This window comes from Petaurus breviceps, unplaced genomic scaffold, assembly GCF_028583685.1.
Source record: "Petaurus breviceps papuanus isolate PSGF00001 unplaced genomic scaffold, PetGlider_PUasm1.0 90574, whole genome shotgun sequence".
NCBI lineage: Eukaryota > Metazoa > Chordata > Mammalia > Diprotodontia > Petauridae > Petaurus > Petaurus breviceps.
The window spans coordinates 2,550,865-2,571,503 of NW_027187277.1; the positions used below are offsets into that span (position 1 = coordinate 2,550,865).

General features: G+C 35.9%; 1 protein-coding gene across 8 annotated transcripts in view; it reads right to left on the reverse strand.

Moving 5' to 3' along the window:
* Positions 1-20,429, reverse strand: part of CNKSR2 (connector enhancer of kinase suppressor of Ras 2) — a 348,720-nt gene extending 328,291 nt beyond the window's left edge. For all 8 annotated transcript variants that reach the window (XM_069063427.1, XM_069063426.1, XM_069063424.1 and 5 more), the window contains exon 1: positions 19,647-20,429. In XM_069063427.1, coding sequence (XP_068919528.1) covers positions 19,647-19,710 — 64 coding nt within the window. In that variant the 5' untranslated portion in view covers positions 19,711-20,429. The remainder of the gene's footprint in view (positions 1-19,646) is intronic.
* Between the last annotated feature and the right edge of the window lie 210 nt (positions 20,430-20,639).

Genomic DNA, 20,639 nt, shown 5'->3' on the forward strand with positions numbered 1-20,639 from the left:
GAGAGAGAGAGAGAGAGAGAGAGAGAGAGAGAGAGAGAGAGAGAGAGAGAGAGATTATATCTGGGACTTGAAGGAAGACAAGGAAGCAGGAGAAGAAATGAGGCAGAAGAGAATTTGCAACATGGAGAAGAACATTGCAACATGGAGAAGAACCAGTGAAAATGCCCAGGGTCAAGAGATAAAATGTCCTATTCAAGAAGTAGCAAGGAGGCTACTATTTCTGGATTGCAGAGTATATGAAGGGGTATAAGCATAAAAAGATGGGAAAAGTAGGAGGGGGGGTTAGGTTATAAAAGGCTTTGAATGACAGAGAATTTTATATTTTATCCTGGATATTATAGGGAGTGATTGTAGTTTATTTAATATAGAGGAGAGTGTGACATGGTCAGACCTATGCTTTAGGATAATCAATTTGACGACTGAGTGGAGGATGGACTGGAGTGGAGGGAGATTTGAGGCAGGGATATCGACTAGAAGGCTATTGAAATATTCCAAGAATGAAATGATGAGTGCCTAAGCCAGTCTGGTGGCAGTCTCCAAGGAAAGAATGAAGCATATATGAAAGCTGTCACAAAAGTAGAGTGAACAGTATTTGGCAACAGATTGGATATGAGGGATGAGAGAAAGTGGTTCTTGAGTTGAGTCTTGAAGTGAGGGATGCTATGAAACAGAGAAGAGGATGGAGTGAATTCTAGTGGGAATTGTCTAGTGTCAAAGCACAGAGATGGAAGATAGAGTGTTGTGTGAAGAACAGATAGGTGATTTTGATTGGTTTATAGTACAGGAAGGGTCCAGATTCTGAATGGCTTTAAAAGAAAAAAGAGACTATATTTTATCCTATAGGTATGATTAGATATATGGTCCAGAAAAATCATTTGCAGGCTTTGTGTAAGATGAATTGTAGTTAGGAGAGACTCAAGTTGGGAAATTGAGGGACTTGAGGCAGAGACAATTAGAAGGACATTGGAATAGTCCAGGTTGGAGATGAGTCTTGAACTGAAATGGTGGCCATGTAAGTATTTAGGAAGGAACATATGCAAAAGATATATGTGGCAAGATACGGGTAAGTGGGATGAATAAGGAGGAGTCAAGGAAATTGCTAAGGTTACAAACCTGGAAGACTGGAATGGTGGTGCCTTTGCCAGAAATAAGGAACTTCAGTAGATAGGTGTATTTGGAGAGGAGAATGGGATCAATTTTGGATATTCTGAGCTTTAAATCTGTTTGAAATGTTCACTAAGCAGTTTGCCATATGGTACTGAAGCTCAATAGAGAACCTGGCACTGGATATGTAGATATCTAAGTTATCTATGTAGAAATTATAAGCCCATGGGAGATGATGGGGGCACCAAGAGAAAATATATAGAGAGAAGGCAAAGGGCAGAGCCTTGGGGGTATATATACAATTAAAGGGTATGGTGTGAACTCTGAATCAGAAAAAAAAATGCAAAGGAGTAATTATACAGATAGGAAGAACAACAGCTAACATTTATATTGCACTTACTATATTACTGTGTTAAGTGCTTTAAAAATAAAACTCATTTGATTCTCAAAATAACATTGAGAGGAGGGTGATATTATTATTTACATTTTATAGGTAAGTAAACTGAGGCAGACAGTAGTTAAGAGACTTGCCCAAGATCATACTGCTAGTAAGTTTCTGAGATCGGATTTGAACTTGATCATTCTGACTTCTGACCCAGATCTCTATCCACTGTACTACCTAGCTGTCCCAATAGATAGTATCAATTCAGAAAAGAGAATATTCAGGAGAGAACAGTCAGCAATGTCAAATAATGCAGAAAAAAATATGCAAGTTGACTAGAGTCTGAAAGAAAACTAGAGAAATTGAGCCATCATTACAGGAGTTCATGAAATCTCAAATTTCTCACAGCACCATACAGAATCACTAAAAATTAATCATCTAAAAACTAAAAAAAGAGCAAGCGAAGAATCATGTTGAAAACTTTTTCTAAAAGTCTTTGAAGTTAACAATGACATTCAGTTCAATTATTTAAATTCACTCACCTAAGAAAGTAACTCAATTAATTATATTGACATATGTCCTTTGTCCTATTCTATTCAATATTTTATCAACAACTTTGCTTAATACACTGATATGATGCTTATCATATATACTGATGACTCAAAGCTAGGAAGAAGGACAGCTAATTTTGTCAAAAGACAGAATTAGACATTAAAAACTTCCTGACAAGCTGGAAGAATTGGCCAAATTTATCAGGATTAAATTTAATTCAGGATTCATGAAGGGTCCTGCAGCTTGCTTTAAAAAATCAACTGTACAGCCACAGAATGGAGAAAATGTAGTTTTGAAGTTCATGGGCTAAAGACCTAGAGGATTTATTTAATCACAAACTCATTGAATCAACCATAAGACAAACCTTTCAGAATGGTGCTGTATGGATTCCAGAATAATGGGCATAACATTCTATTGTACTATGTGCCATATCTAGGTTATCATAGAGATTTCTGGGCATATAAGCAAGGATACTAACAAATTTGAGTAGATCCAATGGAAGACAACCAGGATGGTGCAGAGAGGGAATGAGATTATATTACCTTTCCAGACCTTTCCAATTGAGGTTCTAGTTTGCACAGGTGACACACAGCTGTAATCTCAGCAACTTGTGAAGCTGAGGCTGGAAGGTCTCTTGAGTTTTGTAGTTCTGAGCTGCAGTGGGTTAAGTTGATCAGATTTCTGGACTAAGTCTGGCACCAAAGTGGTGAGTTCAGGAGAAGTGTGTGTCTGTGTGGCAACCCAGATTGCATAATAAAAGAAAAATCAGTGCAAGCTGGACATAGAACAGATCAAAACTCGTACATTTATCAGTAGAAGGATTGAATCTGAATAGCCTCTACATTTAGAGCCCAAGAGATATTTGGAGACTCAGTCTTAAAAAAAGAAACAAAAGAGAAGAAAAGGAGGGGGAAGGAAAGAAAAAAATAAAAGGACGAAAAAAGGAAAGAAAAAGGAGGAGAAAGAAAAGGAAAAGGAGAAAAGAAAAAGAAAGAAAAGGGAAGGAGAGGAGAGGAAAGAAATAAAGATAAAAAGAAAAAGAAGAAAGAAAAAAGGAAGGAAAAGAGAGTAGAGGAAAGAAAAAGAGAAAAAGGAAAAGAAGAAAGAGAAGGAAAGGAGATTACAAGAAAAGGAAATGAAAGGTAAAAGGAAGGATAGGGAAAAGAGAAATAAAGGAAGGGAAAAACAGAATAGAATAAAAAAATCCACAAATATGAAAAAGACTAAAGAGAAAAACACCTATTTGTATCTAAATTCAAAAACACTAGCTGTGAGAAAGGCCCCAGGAGAAAATCTTTTGCTCCATCTATAGCAGATAACATAGTAAATTTGCTTTTTAATCATAATAGAGCTCTTCATACTCATATCAACCACCACTTGTAAAATACAGATGAGAAAAGGCATTGTTTTACCCATGAGTTTCCCCTGTTTTCAATGCTCCAAGTTTAAGTGACTCAGTTCATTTATTTCTGATAAGTCTTTGTTTATGCTATGAGAACCAGTGCCTCCCTATTCCCTGAATGAAAGCGTGGCATACTTATGGCAGTTATTTTTGTTATATAGACTTCTTTGTCAGAGCTCATATTTAGCAATGAATTGAGTCATCATGGTCACATCAACAATGATCAAATTCTCATTGATCTCCTGACAAGGCCAATGAGGAACAGAACATCATGTAATAGTAACTGAGAAAATAGTCATAAAATATTGGATATGATGTTTCTAAGAATTGGTGAGAAACGAGGATATAGATAGTCACTTCATGAGGTGAGGCTCATAGCTCACTCATGTCCAATACAACCAAAGACAAAAAGCCTTTGGCAATAAGGACCTTATATTTTTTACTTCATTAAACTCAATGACAGCTTTGCAATCTGCAACTGGAAATAATGAGAAAAAGACTTGATAGTAAGGGATTAAAAAACTTAGAAGTAAAAAAAAAGTCAAATCTTTCTAAAGATTGCCACGAATTATCTGAATGGACATTCAGACTTAAAAGAAAAAAATATGAGAGTAAATCCCACCTAAGAAAATTTAGATGCAAGTGTTGCAGCTTAGCAGGAATCAGAAGATGATAGAAGGAAATTATGTCCCTGAGCATCCCTCTAATGCTAACGAGTTAAAATCCTATCTGGATGCCTTGTTGTTCCTAGAACAAGGCATTCCATTTCTATTTTATTGCATCTCCTGGAATTTTCTCCCCTATCATCTCTACCTTCTGTCCCTTCTGCACTTCATCAGGTCTCAGATAAAATCCCACCTTCTATAAATAACCTTTCTTCGACTCCCTGTGATGTTGTTGCCTTCTCTGTTGACTATCACAAATTTATCCTATAGACACAGTTTTGTATATATTGTCTCCATAGTCCTCAAGCCTGAGTTGTGTCCCCTATTGGGGATGAGACTATGACCTTAAAAAAGAAATATTTATGTCATTCTTATATATAATATAAATACTTAGCACAGTGCCTAACACATAATGCTTAATAAATGCCTGTTGACCAGACAAGACATATGAAATTTATATGAATTTGAATTTTTGTTAGCATTCTCTCTGTTTTCAGTTGCTTAAAACTTTAGCAATATAAAAAATTTTCCCCCTGAATTTGAATTTTAAAATATTTGAGAGTTTAAGATTTATTAAAATGGTAGGTTAGATCATCAAAATTTTTTCTTTTTTTCAGATAAAGTAGTCATAGATGGACAAATGGGTGGGACAAACATATAAAGTAAATAAATTATTTCCAAAGAGCTCAGAGACTATCCAGAGGCTATTGAACTTCCACACTAATCCTTAAACCAGTACTTTGTCTTGCCTCCACACAGCTTATCAATTCCATGGAAGAATCAGAAAGGAAAGGGATAAATGATAGATAGATAGATAGATAAGCAGACAGATACATACATACATATATAGACAGATAGGCCAATTATCCCATCAGAATGCCTATCTATCTATCTATCTATCTATCTATCTATCTATCTATCTATCTATCTATCTATCTATCTCTATCTATCTACTTTCTGTCCATCAATCTATACTGGTCCTCTATCTCTAGCTGCAAGTGCACTCACGGGCCCAAAATGGCAAAGTCTTGGCTCCATTTCCAATCTCGTCCAATTTGCTCCTACGTAGGCAGCCTGGTGATCCCCACTTGCAAAAATAGTGCAGTGATATGTAACTAACAGAGTCTGATGTCAGAAAAAAGAACATATATTTGTAAAACCCTAAACAATGATGACAAGTTCCTACTATAGCATAGCCTCTTAAGTGGATATATAAATGAAGAGACTCAAGTATATTGTTATAAACATATCAATTACATTTCAACTCACCTTAACAAACAAAAGCTCCCATCAAATAACACTATCAGTTATCTCATGGTTCCATTATCTACTGAGCTGCCTGATTACAAACTCAAGTGATGTCAGAAGATTGCCTTCACTTCATTAAACCACACTCTGAGGAATTCTTTACCTTAATAGCATTCTAGCAAAGCACATGTTGATATGCTTCTACTATAGTAGTGAGCAAAGACCATGAGAATAGGACTTAGATCTGGAAGGTTCCTGCAAAGTCATCTAGTTCAATTGCCTCCTTTTACAGAGGAGGAAACAGAAACCAAGAGAGGTTAGAGGCTTTCTTCCAAATCACAAAGGTAGCAAGTAGCTGAGTCAAGATTTAAACCCATAATCTCACTTCATTCCAGCATTCTTTCCATTGCACTACACTGCCTTTTACATGATTTAACATATACAAGGGAGACATTACTTGAAGTCATCTTTTTAAACTATGTTTTGCTCTATTAAGTCAAATCCTTTTCAATAACCAACAAGCAACATACACGATAAGAGCTTATATTCCTTTTTTGTTTTGTGGCGGAGGTCAAAAAAGTGATTTCATCAAATTAGGGCTATCTAATGAAGAAACTAAGGCAGCCAGGGGGCATAGTGCCTAGAGCACCAGGCCTGGAGTCAGGAAGATCTGAATTCAAATCCAGCCTCAGACAATACTAGCTGTATGACTCTGGGTAAGTCACTTAATCTTGTTTTCCTCACTCTCCTCTTCTGTAAAATGAGCTGGAGAAGAAAATGGCAAACCATTCCAGTATCTTTGCCATAAAAACCCCAAATTAGGTAATGAAGATTTAGACACAACTGGAAAGCCTGAACAACAAATTAAACAAAAGGGTGTGGAGCAGCAGAGTCCCTTTCTTTTTCCAAGATCTTTACCTCAAAAAAATATTGTTAGCTCCTGGACTCCTGGACAAAAAATCAGACAAGACTCCATCTATTCCTCAAACAACTGGGCTTATATTCTGGTCTATTTGCTTCTTGACCAGAACATGTGAAGGATTCTCTGTGCTTATCTTCATGTCCTGATTAGCAAAGTCACCACAGTAGATAGAAGCAGAATTTCTGTCAATAGGGATGGAACTAATTGGTACAGTACCTCTTATTCACTGGAAAGAAAACTAGATTCTATGAATAGGCAAGTCATTCAGAAGACAGGCTATTCCACTGTGAAAACCAGAAGTGAAAGATGGGATGTACTTTCACTCCTGGTGAAAATACAAATGTACTGGAAAGGGGGGAACAAAATGTTTATACTAATATATTGTCAGATAGGGAATGAAATAAAAGACAGCACAGGAAGGATTTCCATACCTCTTCATTATTATGAAATTTTCATTAAACTGAACTTTGTTAAAAATCAGATTAAAGAGTTTACTTGTTCAAGAGTTAGAGGACACTCTTAGATCAACATTTTTTGAAACATAAGTTCCAGCAGTGAAATTCTAGCTACTAGAAATAGAATATTAAGATTTTGTGCTCAGATACAAAAGATTTATGTGTTTTTTTTGGATGGTCTTCACTTCATCCCCACCCTTTTTTTAAGGGTAAATTTGACAGCTTGAGAGATGTACTCAGTAGTACATGGTGGGGAACATTGAGATGATCTCTTGTTAAGAGTAGTCAAACAATAATAGGAAGTGCTGGGTTTATTTAATCTAACTGGGTACCAGTTTCTCCATCTGTAAAAATGAGAGGACTGGACTAAGTGGTCTCTAAATATTCCATAATCCTACTTTGAGGGTCTTGATGTACAAAAACAGGATCAAATTCCCACCTCCGACCCTTCAAATGTATATTGGTGATCTTCATTAAAAGCAATTCAATCAGCATGGCAATTCAATATCTTTAGATATTTTAAATACCCTCTTTTATGTTAGAGACTATTTTATATTTTACTTTTAGTTTTAATAATATATTTTATTGATCCATTGGTTTTTATATCATCTTCATTACTGTATATATTTCTTCTCTTTCCCCTCTCTAGCACACACACAATCCATTGCAACCAAAAAATAAAAAAACCTCCAAACTAATCAAAATATCAATTTAGTCTGCTAGTCATATGCAGTGGAGAACCTGTTTTATATATAAAAGTAAATTAGATGATAATATTGAACAGAAACAATATTACAAAAATGGCATGTTTATCTTTTTCCAAACTGCTTAATGTAGCATGTATTTAATAATTTCAAGGAAGGTTGTGAAGTACTTGAAAATGTCCAAATCCACAGTTTTAATACCCCTTGATTTTCAAAACTATCACTGCTTTTAGAAAGTAGAATTCTATTTCACTAACAGAAAATTACAGGCCAACTCTAAGAAGGCTACTAATCATTGAATGATGTTGAGAAATTATTGAGTCTATTTCCTCCAATGATAATCTTATTACACCATCTCATTATAGCATAGGGATGGCTATGGTTTTTCAAAGACTAGTTCAGGGGAGCCCAATGATGGGCTCTGATGATGAACTGTGTGCCTATGTGAATTTAAGCCTACATATGTTTAAAAAAGCCCATTGCCATTGGGTTGGCCACCAAGTGATTTTTTTTTTTACCAAAGTAACTTACTAAGTCATCTACAAGGTAATGGAGGAAATAGAAAAAGCATCAAAAACAGTAATGAGTTTGGTATAATTTTTAAAAAATCTTCTAGTAAAGCATGGAGTTGTGATTCTATGAGCTTTCTTCCATACCATGATACCTCTCAACAAAAGGACACTCAATACATGTTTTTAATTCACATGAACAAAGTATCTCTTCAATACATTCATGCATTTCCAGTTGTGAAGAATGGTTAGTAGAACTTACAGAGTTTATGCTACTGAGATGATGGCAGCAGTAAATGAAGAGGAAGAGATAAGAGTGGTGCTATAGCACAAGTAGCGGTCTCTTGAATTTAGCAAGATATTGATTAAATTAAGTTGTATAACAATGAATTATAGGTATTTTATGATATAACCATTCCTTTAACAATCTTTTATGCATTATTAAATTGTTCAACAAAACCTTGCTTCAGCATGTTGCCTTTCAATGAGGTTCTACCATCAATAAATTCAAGGCATTGTGTTTAGAGCAAAACTAGAAGGAAGAATAACTTCCTCAAGCATGTCAGAAAACTTGTCATTGTGTGGAAATTCAACATACAGATAATAACACACAGTAATATACCTGAATGTATTTGGTAATCTGAAAGACCTAGCTGACATCTGTGTAACAATAATGACCTTCTGAATAAGAAAGTTATTGCATGACGCAGTGGACATTATGTTTCATTTAATGTCAAAGTCTTGGCTTTGAAGCACAACTTTGATTTACTACTTGTGACTTGCCTTGGGCAAATCATTTGGCTTCTCTAGATCTCAGGATCCTTGAATTGTGAGGGCTTTGGCCTAGGTGACCTCTAAGATCCCTTACTGTTCTATCTCCTATGATCTAATGCCATCTTTTAAATGAACAACATTGGTGGGATTGGGAAAGCTGACACACATCCAGTATTACTGACATAATGAGCATGGAAGAACATGCTTTAGACTATTTATGGTCCTATGTCAAATTCTACTTTTCTCCTTACCATCTTTCTGCAAACTTATGAAACAAGAGGCTTAGTGCCATCTAAAACAGATTTATTTCAACCTAAGGGCTTCTAACTTTAAACATTTTATGCTTTATAAACCCAGGTTCTAAAACTTAAAAGATACATTTCTCTAACAAACTCCTTTACTTCTCAATGTCACTTTGAACTTTTCAGTATTTAAACTGATGAGGACTCTGAAAACCATCTGTTGACACCATTCCCAAATCTACATATCTGGGATTCTGAAGCAATGATTGGCTTAGACACTGCACTCAGGGTTGGAACAACTGACCCTTATTTTTTTACTCAATGCCCTGGGCTATGGTCCATAAGTCATTCTTATCTGATAATTCCCAAAGTAAAAGGACTTGCCTCTGCACATAGATACCAATTATCCATTCAGTTATAGCTTCTTGGGAATTTGGCTAAGGGTTCCATGATGCAGGCATGCAAGAGTTAGAAATGAGCAGGTAGGGGAGAGATAGGAAATAGTTTTTGCCTGTGGCCTAAGTAAATGATAATTCAAGTTTCCTTTGATCAGTCTTCAAACATTAAAAACTGTTATATAGATGTAGCAAACATGTTAACATTGGCATTGTTAACATTTTCATTTGTACTTCATATTTGGGGGTGCCTTCATCAATGAGGCTGATCTACAGAAATGTACAGGAGGTTTAAGAAAAGCTATTATTTCATTCAACTATTTATGGGCTAGGCTAGTTTGCTACTGGTGTCCTTTCCAACTTTCATATTCTGTGATAGTATGGACTTTTTATGATAAAAGTGTTTAACTAATTATTGATATGCTAATTATCTGCTATGAAAGGCAAAGCTTTTTAAAATTAAAATACGATTTCTTCATTTAAGTATTAAACATGACTGGGAGAAAACATGCAGGAGTCATATCATTCCCTTAAATTAATTTGTATAAAAATGAAAATGGACAGCAGATGGAGAAATGAGAGAAAAAGTAGATAAAAACATTGCTCTCCAACTTCCAACTTCATAAGCATTCATACAATTATGTATTTGATAATTAAGCAGTTATGGCAATATTTGGTCCTTCCAAGTTGATAACATAGCATGCTTACTTGAATAAATTTTATTTTATTGACCTCTTTTGGACTTCTATAACAAGCAACCTTTTAGCTTATTTTAAGTACACTGGTAATCTACTTAGAGAAACAAAACCTAAACTACATGATAAACTAATAATAATAGCTAGCATTTATGCCATACTCTGAGGCTTGCAAAGCATTGTACCTTATCCCAATTGGTTTTCGTAAGTTTCTTTTGAAGTAGGTGCTTTTATTATGACCATTTTACAGATAAGGTAACAGACTGAGGGATACTAAGTGATTGCCCAAGCTCACACAATTAGTAGGTGTCCAAAGAGGGATTTGAACTCAAGTTTTCCTTACTCCAACTCCAATGCTCTTCCTCACTGTCCCACTAAAGTTTACAATTATGCTTTTGTAGAAACCACTTGAGGATATATGTATAGATGTGTGTTTGTATATATACACACATACATACACACACATCCACAAAAATATAAACCATATTTAAACCAACATGTTTCTGCAACAAAACAAAATGTTCAAATGAAAAAGAACTCTATCAAAAGGCCATTTCTTTCTACTGCATTCTCTATTGAACAGTCAGATTAAGAAAACTCACTTCCTAGAAGATGAATAAATCAGCAGTGAAAATACATCCCACTTCACATTTTCAGTTTTCTCACTGGAACGATATACCTTCTGAATGACTTCAGAGTCAGCCCAAAGCACATATGCTGTTATGCCAGATTTCTTTTTTAGTTGATGATGTGACAACACTTAGCCCTAAATATTGCCATTTTACACAAATTCCATTTTGAGTTTGTGTTTCAGTCAATAAATTGTGATACTAAGAGTCATCTCTGACTGTGACTGGAATGTCTATAAGGCAAAATCAAGTTTATATAACAATCATAATTTGGGGGGGGATGGTTAGAGAAGTAATTCTATAACACATATTGTTTTTCTCTGAAATTGCTCTACTGGAATAGTCATAGAAGAAAATAATATATTAGGAGTTAATCGCTAAAATTTAAGATGAAATCTGAGAAGTTAGATGAAACTTTAAAGATTAACTTTTAAAATACAATATTAGCAAATTCAAACAAAATGTCCTGCTAAGCAGAACAGTAGCATGTTAAACAAGTAAAACCCTGAATAGAATCTTATCCAACCTCTGAAACCCTTTCCAAATGCCACCATGGCCAGAAATCTTTTGGTCTGCCATTCCATACAGTTCCCATCATAAATTATTTTACATTATAACAGTCTCTTTTGGTGTCTCATCCTGCCTACTGGACTTTCTTATCTAAACTTTGCATCTTTCATAGTTACTACCACAGAGTAGACATTTATAAATGTTTTCTGCATTATATTATCACATGAGGCTGTTTTCATGTTTCATTATGTTAATTTTATCAATGTGCATCAAAGATAGAAAAAATAATTCTAATAAGTAATACTTCATTAAGGATCAATCAATTGTCACATATGCTTTAATTTTTTTTAAGCAATTGGGGTTAAGTAACTTGCCCAGGGTTACACGGGAAGTTCTTTTTTTGTGTGGGTGTTAAGTATCTGAGGCTGGAACCGATCCTGGGTCCTCCAAACTCCAGGACTGGCACTCTTACTCATTGCACCACCTAGCCACCCCAAGCACATATGCTTTAATTTTACAGACTTTCTATATTCCTACCTAAGATTTGAAGGATGATAAATTCTTAGGGACATCTGTTTCAAAACACCTATATGCTGACTAATGGGACTGTGTTAATTTGAACCATTCACACATGAAACAAATGACATTCAGCTTTACAATGAAGTTTTATCTGGGCTTTATATCACCTGTAGTTTTAATAAGGAATCTTTAAAAATAATATCAGCAAACTTATTAGAATAACTAGGACTGCTTACAAAATCAGGTAAGGATGGAATAAGCAACCCAATATCATTCTGATATTATGCATCATTGAACATTTTTCATTTAAATTATTTTAATTTCAAGGCAACTTCAACACTAAATATAATTAAGAAAATAACATTTTTCATTAGGCCAAAGAGGTCTTCTATCCTTTTTGTTCTGTTAATTAAAAAATTAAAAAGAGTATTCATGTTACCATTAAATATTTTATAATTCTAAAAACCAAGAGGGCAACTGAGAATTTTTCATTACATGGAGACAAGCAAATAAGACATGTATTATCTTTCAATCTATCTTGCATTCTTAAGTAAAGCAGATGATTTTTCAAAATATCTAAGAAAGAAAAACAAGTAATATTTTCAAAATTGACATTTCCTAGAGAATGACCATATTTTAATTTTTAAATTATGAGTAAAATTGTTTCTGGGTTGGCTATGGCAAATACTACATTGGTAAATAATTCCCATTGTATAAGCAAAAAATGTGTTAAGAATCCATTTAATCACACACGTTTTCAAAGAAAATAGGTCTAATCATAGTTTGGGGTCTTTGAAATGGCATTAAAACTTCGAGTTATAATCACAGCAAGCAACTTTATTCCTAACCTAGACAGGCATGTTAGGTCATGATGTCCATGTCCATGATGCATTTAAAAATAAAAGCTTCTTTACAAGGGAATTCAAATTGGATGGTAATGAACTCCATAGGCATTCTCAAAAGGGAAAAGGGCTTGCTGATTGGCATTCTGTTTAACCATCTGTGAGAAACTGGTTTAAGAATTTTCATTTAAAAAGATTGCAAATATCATGCCCTCTTCTGGATAGAAAGTGTTTTTTTTTTTCCTTTACAATACTGAGCACAAGAAAATGAATTCCATCATTTAAAAGAAAAATCACTACCCTATCCATTTCATCTGGTAACTATGAGTTTATTCATTATGTATTCAACTGTCACCTGAAATAATAAATCTGATTGAAAATAAGTCATAAATTAGATATGCTATAATGAGACTGTCATTAAAATAAAAAGCTAGCCAGCACCCTTAGTTTATTTTTTCTAATTATTTGAATTTTTATCAATAGAGGTTAGTCAGTCCTCTAAATATATTATTTAATGTTACTATTGTTTCTTATACCTTAAGGTAGTGCAGTGCAATAAATGCTATGGGAAAATCTTATACAAAGTCAAAGACCTGATCATATCATGACTGAGCTAAGAAACAAACACACAAAACTAATAGCAATTAATGATACAAGAATGGAATTTATAATTAAAATGGCTCCTGTTATTTTAAAAGTATTATAATTACATAAAAATCCTAGGTCTACTTGTTACATAATGATTTGGATCAATAAAATTCAAAATGTTTAAAGGCTTGGCCCTAATTATAAATAATATTTGTTTTGCTTTTTTGGGCATTTTTTCAAAATCATTACTGAGAAGTAGATTACAATCTGTCAGAAGAAAACACTGTATGCTCTTCACTGCACATTTCTGGCACCTAAAATTCTGTAATGCAGAATCTATTTAAAATAAAGATATCATGTTGGGTCTCAAGGTTTTGTGAAATGTAGATTTTATTTTGTACTCTCCAATCTTTCTCTATAACTTTCTTTTTTTCTCTGCCCTCTTCTTTCCTTGACACATATACATTGTCTCTTCACGTAATCATCTCATTCACATGGGTTTTTGTAGTTTGGCCTACTCTTATAGTATGCTTATCTTTGAATACAATTGTGATATTGCCTTTCCTTCTGATAGTTACATACCTGTTGAAATTCCAATGCTTCAATAAATATCATCTTAACTGAGAGTGAGGCATTATCTTCCCTCTCTATGCCCACAAGCATTTCATTTCCCATTAGCATAGCTCTTGCACTTAATGCATATCCATAATGAAAATTCTCTTTCTTTACTTAATTTATGAGTTGGCACTTGGACAGTCACTTCTATGTCTCTGTGTCCTTGCATTGTTTCTTCACTTTAGATAATAAATTCTGAGAGCACACAGACTATCTAGTGGCTAGCCCATCACAATTCAATACATGCAGAAGTGTTAAATATTGTTACATAATGGTCATAAGAAACTATCTGTACACTCTCTTTCATTTTGAGTTGGCACATACATCCACAAAACTCTGTCTTTATAAATTCTATAGATAGGGTGAATTCCTGCTTTATGTAAGACAAATAACATTGCTGCTACAAAAAAAGTATCAAAATCAAAAATGACTGATGAATATTTTTTTAAAAATACTGCCTAGTCACTAGAGGATTGAGAAAAGACTAGCCCATGTTTATATTTCTATGTTTATAATACCACTATATATACCATATAAAATTTTCTACCCTACTTATTTTCAAACAAAAATTCATGCCAGATATTAATTTTTATTCCTTCAAGAAAGATTTGCTGGAGACATTGACATTTTGCTTTGTAAAACTAAGATTAAGATAAAGTTCATCCTTGATCCAGGTAAAAATAAAATAAAATGCATCAGAAAAAAAGGAGGAAAAAAAGTGCTATTAGACTTCTTAAGGAAAAAATATATGCTACAAAAATGCTCTTCCAAATATATTCTCTCTCTACCATTTACTTTTATACTCTTATTTATTTCATTTTTCCTATGCTACAAATATTTTCCTCCTTTTGAGAGGAAGCAAAAAAGTAATCAGTTCCAACCTTGGTTATCTTCCCACTGTGAATAACTATAAGAGCCATAATATAATGAACTTAAACTAATATTAATTAAAACACATTGTTTGGATTATCAATTGAAAGAAAACATTCTGGATAGTCTTTTCAATATCATACAGACTAGAAATGATGCACTTAAAAGCCATTTTGTCAGTTAATATGCATTTATTAAAAGGAGTGCTTGGTGCATGATAAATATTTAGGAGTACATAATAAGGAATAGAAACAGGTCTGCTCTCAAAGAGAGTGCTAACTTGAGGAGGAAAAAAAGACAGGCAAGAAATTAACATAAATATATGCATACAGATATAAGTGTCTCAAGGAGGAAGTCAGTCATAGTTGTGCTCAAATGTTAGAGAATGGGAGATGTAATTCTATTTTTTGAAGTATGATTACTAGCCCTAGAGTTGCGAATTGAAGGTACGTGAAAGGTACAAGAATATGGTATGTGAAAGGGAATAGGGAGTTTGTTCTGTAAGCAAAGAGTTGGAGAATGGGAAGTGAGGACTAGTAGGAAGCACAGTGTACCCAAAGGAATAGAGGGAAATGAGGAAAGCCAGATTAAGTGAGAATAAATGATATTGAATTGGCAATAATCAGACGTTCAGATTTGATCCCCTAGGGTAAGAGAAAATTATTGCAGGAAATGATTTTAGCTTTAATACATAGCACATTTTCAGTGAGAAGGGGATAGAACTTAGGAGAAGAAGAATTAAGTTATAGTAATTATATGTAAAATATACTTTGGCAGAGGTTTTGATGATAGGTGTCAAAATAAGCAAAGTTGAGCAATATTTCAAGGAGTTGGACAATTTAGGAAGGGTGTCAAAGATAATGAAACATTTTGAATTCAGTAATATTTTTTGGTAGTAATGCCCTGTTTATTTGAGTGTTACATTTCCAAAAACCAATTTATTTTCATTGTTTTTGAAAATGATGCTTAAATCTTATTAAAACTGCAAATTCAAGCAATTACATTCTATATATTAAATATTAAGTCACCATTTGGAGAATTTCTTCTTAATTTAAAGACTTAAAGCTTAAAATAATTACTTTAAGACTCATAAACCATTTTCAGATATTCATATATAAAAGCATGATAATTTAAGATGAAATAATGGATTCAGGCTCCTGATTCACAGAGAGTTGATTTTTCTTCCAGAACTAACATGGCCACCAGACTTATAAAATTTATGGAATCAGTGGGCAATGTGTTAAGCTATAGATTTCATCAGTGAGGTGTGTGTGTGTAAATGAGTAAGTAAATTGTTCAAAAGCAGGCAGACAGTGAAAACTCATTAATTCATTCAGTCAATAACATTTATTAAGCACCCTCTATGTGTAATGTACAGATTTTTACTATGCCCATTTCGTATTTGAGTTTCCTCTGTTACAAACTGAATTTTTGTCATTTAATTTATTTACACATTTATTTCTTAGCACAGGTAAAATTAAATTTAACAAAATAATTTTGAACAAAATATTGTGTAGATTGTAAACACATCTTGGCAACTTGTTGCTTATTGATTTTATTCTTCTCTCTTCACTTTGATCGCTAAGTTTATGTATCACTTGTTAAAATATACAGTAATTGTATTTTGGAAAAATACATGGCCATGCCATTTTTCATGACTGTTTAATGGTTTCTTTTCAGTTTAGCAAATATAAAAGTACTTAAGAATGAGCACTAAGTGTGCATTGCTGCTCACAGTTATAACTATTTATGGCTATGAATATCTGAAAACATATGCTATCTGATTTAGATTTTAAGGATGATGAAACTGTCACATTAGTAGGGTGTAGCATGCTGAGAACTCCCACAATGCTGCAGTTGTTCCAGTCATATTCATCCTTTCTTGTTGCCTTTATAAAAAGATATGCAATGCTCTGAACATGATTGATCCATACCACAGCTGCAACCAAAATTAAAGTGAAGTTTTAAATATTAATGTTTCTCTGGCAGGGATTAAAAGTTATTTTCCCCATGCTCTATCATAAAATTCATTTGAGAAGAGGCTCAGAGAAAGGAAAATAATCAGGTAACATCAAGTCACCTTTTAAGGAAATGTCTATTTCCAGTGTTTCAGCTACTGTGTTTCTGATGACATTCCACTTATTACTAAGCTTAAATAGTCATAACCTGTGATGACATAAGAAATCTAGAGAGGATTCCAAGTCATCAAATTAATTAATTATTTACTATTATGTAACTTGGGATTTGAATCATTTAAATAATTGTTTCAGTTCTCCAATTCAGAATGGTTCTGTGCACACCTACGCACCCAGCAATTTTGGTTCTCAGGTGCCTTACTTTTTTTCTTTTGAAGTCCCTTTGTAAAGCTTCACCAACAGGTACTAAAACCTGTTCTCCAACTTCAAGATAACAATAGCCATTTTATATGATAGGTTAAAAATATTAGCCTGGTTTCAAATGTCTGGTAGTTTAAAGTGGATCAATTTTAAATGGATAACTAATGTTCTAGAAAGTTTACAATGTATCCACACAACTTGTCTATGATATTTTGGATATGTGCCAGTGGTCCTAAATTGTTGAGTTTTTTTTTTTTTCAAAATAGGATTGGGAATGGAGAATTTGCACTTTTCTGCAAAGGAGGAGAAGTAAGGAAGAGGAAGAAGGAGGGGATGAATGTCATGACACCCCCAAGAAACTTTGCCTAAGGGCATCACTGGGATTTGTGAGGAAGGAGAAAACTCTGTGTTTATACAGAAAATATGACTACCCATGGAGTCAAAACAGTTTTCTCTGGAGAGTTTAGCCAGAGACTCAAATTGAAGTGAGCTTTCCATCAATTACAAAGGAATATTTAGTTATTCAATTAATAATTCAGTATTTTCACTTCCCTTGTGTCATAGCATTCCTTACTCTGACCAGCAGGACCTGCTTGCCAGAGAGGAGGGCAAGCATAGCTTCTCTTCATCTAGAAGGAATAACTGCAGCACTGTGAGAGGGGAAATTTCCAAAGAGGGAAGATAAAAGGGCAAAACTAGAAAGACTACAAGGGGACTATAAAAAAAAGGAAACCAAAGACTTATGGGTCAGAGAAGCAAACTAAATGGAAAAGGGAAGAAAAAGAGGATAAATAAATACATATAAGAAAAAAAAACCCACATTAAGAAATGAGAAATTAACAAAAAGGAAAAAGAGAACTGTATATGGGGAGGGAAAGGAAATCTCTCCAGTCTTCTCTGGGCTGTGCCTACTCACCTGAGACACAGAAAGCCAAGCTACCTTATCTCTGCATTAAAGACAATTTTAAATGATAAGCAGTCTTGTGAGCTTTCAGCTAGAGCATCCTTCCTTTTGGATAACTGTGGCCCTTGTTAGTGCACTGACATCTCCAAACTCATCAGCCCATGAAAGATACATGTTGTGTGAGTGCAGATAAATCTCTTTCTCTCCTTAAGCTCTCCAACATTATAATAGGAGGTAAAATGGGCTTTTGTTGTTTTTTGGGAGCAATGCCTACTCTTGTAAAAGATCCTAAGGAAGATGGGGATAGCTGAAATGGCCTTCGGTTCTTAAGAACTCTGTCTTTTAATAAAATACATTTGGGAATGGATATCTCTATATATCTATATCAAATACTAAGCACGTCAAATGTGGATAAGAGGAGGCAGCAACATTTCAGGATGGGGGAAAAGAAGATTGCAAATAGGAGAGAGAAGTGCTACACTCTGGCAGTTCCTGACTTTGTAATGTATCATCAGCGACCATATAAGTAAGCACCAGCGGCTTCGGTGTTATCGTCGAGTCCAGTCTGCAGTGAACTAGAAGGGGAGGGGGTGGTAGTTGGGGGGTGAATTGGCCGCACAGAAAACAATTGATTTCGGCCTGCCTGGCGGGTCCCTAAGGGAAATCCTCCCGCGTCTCTTCTATTCCACTTGCATCGTGCATTACAAAGCAGAGCTGCGATGAGCATCCTCTGCGTGGACTCTGGGGAAACCCAGGCAGTCTCTGCCACCTCGGCACCAGGCGTGGTACCGCTGAAGTGCCTCATCAATTCTAAGTATCTCCTTAGAGCTAGCGTTCCCATCTGTCCCAAAATAGCAAATTAGAAGGGTCGAGGGGGAAGGAAAGATGGGAAGATATATTAAGAAAAAGCAAATGGGGGGGGGGGGAAGGGGTCTGGCGGAGAAGGTAATTAATTGGGCGAGAGATTTCCTGTGGGTGTCTGGGATCTTACAAGGTAGAGGTGAAACCAAAGAATAAACAAACAAACAAATAACAACAACAGATTGAAGGACTCTCACATTCGTGATTTTCCTTCTTCCTGTAACTGTAAAAGATATGGGGAAAGAGAATTGTAATTGACAGGACTGAAAGGCCACACGGATAAACCACACTTTGTTACCTGCTTTAGACAACAGATCACTTAGGAAGTCTGAGCTTTCTCATCGCCCCCGCACTAGAATCCCCAGATAGGCTCTGTCCCTGGCAAGCTCTGCGCCAGAGATAAGATTTCTCCCCCGTGGCACGGATTTGTCTTGTGCATCCTGTGCACTGGGGCAAAATCTGTGCAAGACAGGTCTACCTTCTCGTTGAACCCCCCCCCCCCCCCGAAACCCTTCACCTTCTCGGATAAACACACCTGCCTTGCAGCGCTAGGGGAGGAAGACAGAGGGCCCCAGTTTGGAGGACCGAATCAAAACAAGAAGATGGGGGCTCTGTGTGTGTGTGTGGGGGGGTACATTAAAGGATAGTTAAGAGAAAACTACGACCACCCCATTCGAAATGATGGTGGGGCGGTGGGTGGTGGGTGGGGGGAATCCATAGATCTCTGGATCAGAAGAGGAGATTCCACTCAGCATACAAAACAAATGCCTAGGCGCTGATGAGACGAATTTCTTTACCTATTAGCCATGCCTTCAGGAGTATTTCTAAATTAAAGAAGATATGACTGATTGATTAAAGGAAGAATTTCTCCTCAGTCCCCTCCCATTTCTTCCCAAACCTCACAGTTGAACCATTGGATTTACCTTTCATCCAGTCCACCACTTGACTCGGCGACCATTTGCTCACTGGTTCCATTATAAGAGCCATTGGGAATGGGATCGATTTCTTTGTGAGGCGAGGAATTGAAAAAGAAAAAAAAAAGCACCCCAGAAATCTTATCTTTTCCTCTCTGGTTCCTCTTCTCCTGCAGAGAGGATAAGGTGCTCTCTGGGTAGATGGATGGGTGGGAGTCGGGGAACCGAAGGAAGGGAAGCCGACTGCCTTATTGTATCAGGTTTCCTGGTAGCACTCCCTGCTGTAAATTCTCTCAGTGAACCTAGAGCATCAGCGACAGGCAGCCCAGCCTGGGAGAGGGAGGGAGACGCCACCAAATAGCAGCTTTCCTCCTTCTCCTCTTCTTCCTCCTCCTTCGCCTTCTGCTCAGTCCCTTCAGCTGTTTCCCCACCTCCTCTCCTTTCCTCTCTGTCTGTCTCTCTCTCTATGTAGGATTCCAATTCATACTGCTGTCCTCCCGTGGGGGAAGAAGGAGGGGGACGCTGAGCACGCTCAGACGTCTGCTGAGCTCACCCGATGCCGCTGCTGTTGCTGCTGCTGCTGCTGCTGCTGCTGCTACTGCTGCTGGTGGCTGCTGCCACCACCACAGCTCCTAGGTGCTGCTTCCTTAAGCAAGACTAGGGTTAGGTTAGGGCGTTTTGGCGGGAGGCTGTTCGACCAAGGCTTTTGAAGGCGAGCTCTCCAATAACTCAGCAGTGCCTTGGTGTCTCTTTTTCACAAGAGCTCCAACTCTTCTCCCCACCCCCAAACTCCCCGACTTGCCTCTTGCAAGGAGATTAAAACTCCAGGCACAGCACACAGGCTAGCGGAAATGACGAGATGCCTCTTGCCACCAAAATATCCATCTCAAACTCCCTTGAATGAGGAGAGGGAGATAGGAGCGAGAGGGAGAGATAGGGAGAATCCCCTCCAAACCTCTCACCTGTCTCCCTTAGATGCTAAGGGAGTGAGAAGTGAACTGG